This window comes from Otolemur garnettii, unplaced genomic scaffold, assembly GCF_000181295.1.
Source record: "Otolemur garnettii isolate 467f Iridium unplaced genomic scaffold, OtoGar3 scaffold00162, whole genome shotgun sequence".
Classification (NCBI taxonomy): Eukaryota; Metazoa; Chordata; class Mammalia; order Primates; family Galagidae; genus Otolemur; species Otolemur garnettii.
Genome location: NW_003852557.1, coordinates 836,184 through 837,269, shown reverse-complemented (window position 1 = coordinate 837,269; position 1,086 = coordinate 836,184). Strand labels below are relative to the sequence as shown.

Genomic DNA, 1,086 nt, shown 5'->3' with positions numbered 1-1,086 from the left:
CTTAATTTACAGAAACAAGTAGCATGTTGTATTTGGTCTGTGGGCTTTGTTGGCCCATCCCTGGTCTAAAGCAGGGTCATTCACTAGAACGTTCTGTGATGAGACTGTTCCGTACCTTCATTGTCCAGTCCAACAGCTACTCACCCTAGATGGCTGATAAACATTGGAAGTATGGCTAGTATAAGGATGCAACTACATTTTTCATCCTAATTCATTTAAGTTTTTGGTGGCCACATGTGACTAGTGGGCCATATGGGACAGCACAGGCCTATAGGGTGATGAAAACTTTGAAGGGGGTAGTTGGGACACATTAATACACAGGCATTTGCCAAACCACCCCTTCCCCCTTGGAGAAATTCCCCCAAAAACTTTGTGTAAAATAATTGAGCATGGTTTGTTTTGTGTTGTGTTTGTCTGTTTGTTTTTTCTTTCTCTCTCTCTTTCCAGTAAATGAATGGCTCCTCAAGTAGGGAACAAAGCCAAGAAGAATCCCACCTCAGTGAAATGCTACAACTGTGAATTGACGTAACCTAGAATGTCCCCCTTCTTGCTTCTCTCTCCTTCCTTTCCCCCCAAGCCTCATTCACTCTTTGGATTGGCCCTTTCTTCATTAAAAGTGTCCACTAAACCATGGCAGAGTAATACATCTCTTACACACACTCACAAATACTTGCTGCACACACACACACACACACACACACGCAAACATAACCTACACGCAAATGCTCATACAACCTCTGTGATGGGAAGTTTCAGAAACAAAAAGTTCATTCATAAGAGATCTTAGAAGACAATAACCAGTTAACCTGATTACAATTTTGATACCATTTTCCTGAACTAATAAATCTACTCGATGAGACTTTTCAGCCTTTGTACATAACACAATTCTTCCAAAAGAAAGAGAAGAGAAAAACACAGCTCTGACAGCATTAAACGGACTTTGCATCAAGTAATCTCAGATAGTGTCCTAAGACCCTTTGAGGGTGCTGGCAACAGGGGAGCCAGGACAAAGTTGACCTAGGATGCTTATTTCTAGATTATGAGTCTTCTGTTTACTCAACAATTTAAAAAGAAAAAAAAAAAAAA

General features: G+C 40.5%; 1 protein-coding gene across 1 annotated transcript in view; it reads left to right on the top strand.

The window, feature by feature from the left end:
• Nucleotides 1-470, top strand: part of CA10 (carbonic anhydrase 10) — a 505,702-nt gene extending 505,232 nt beyond the window's left edge. Inside the window, exon 9 of the mRNA XM_003800022.2 lies at nt 448-470. Coding sequence (XP_003800070.1) covers nt 448-470 — 23 coding nt within the window. The remainder of the gene's footprint in view (nt 1-447) is intronic.
• The last annotated feature ends 616 nt before the right edge of the window (nt 471-1,086 follow it).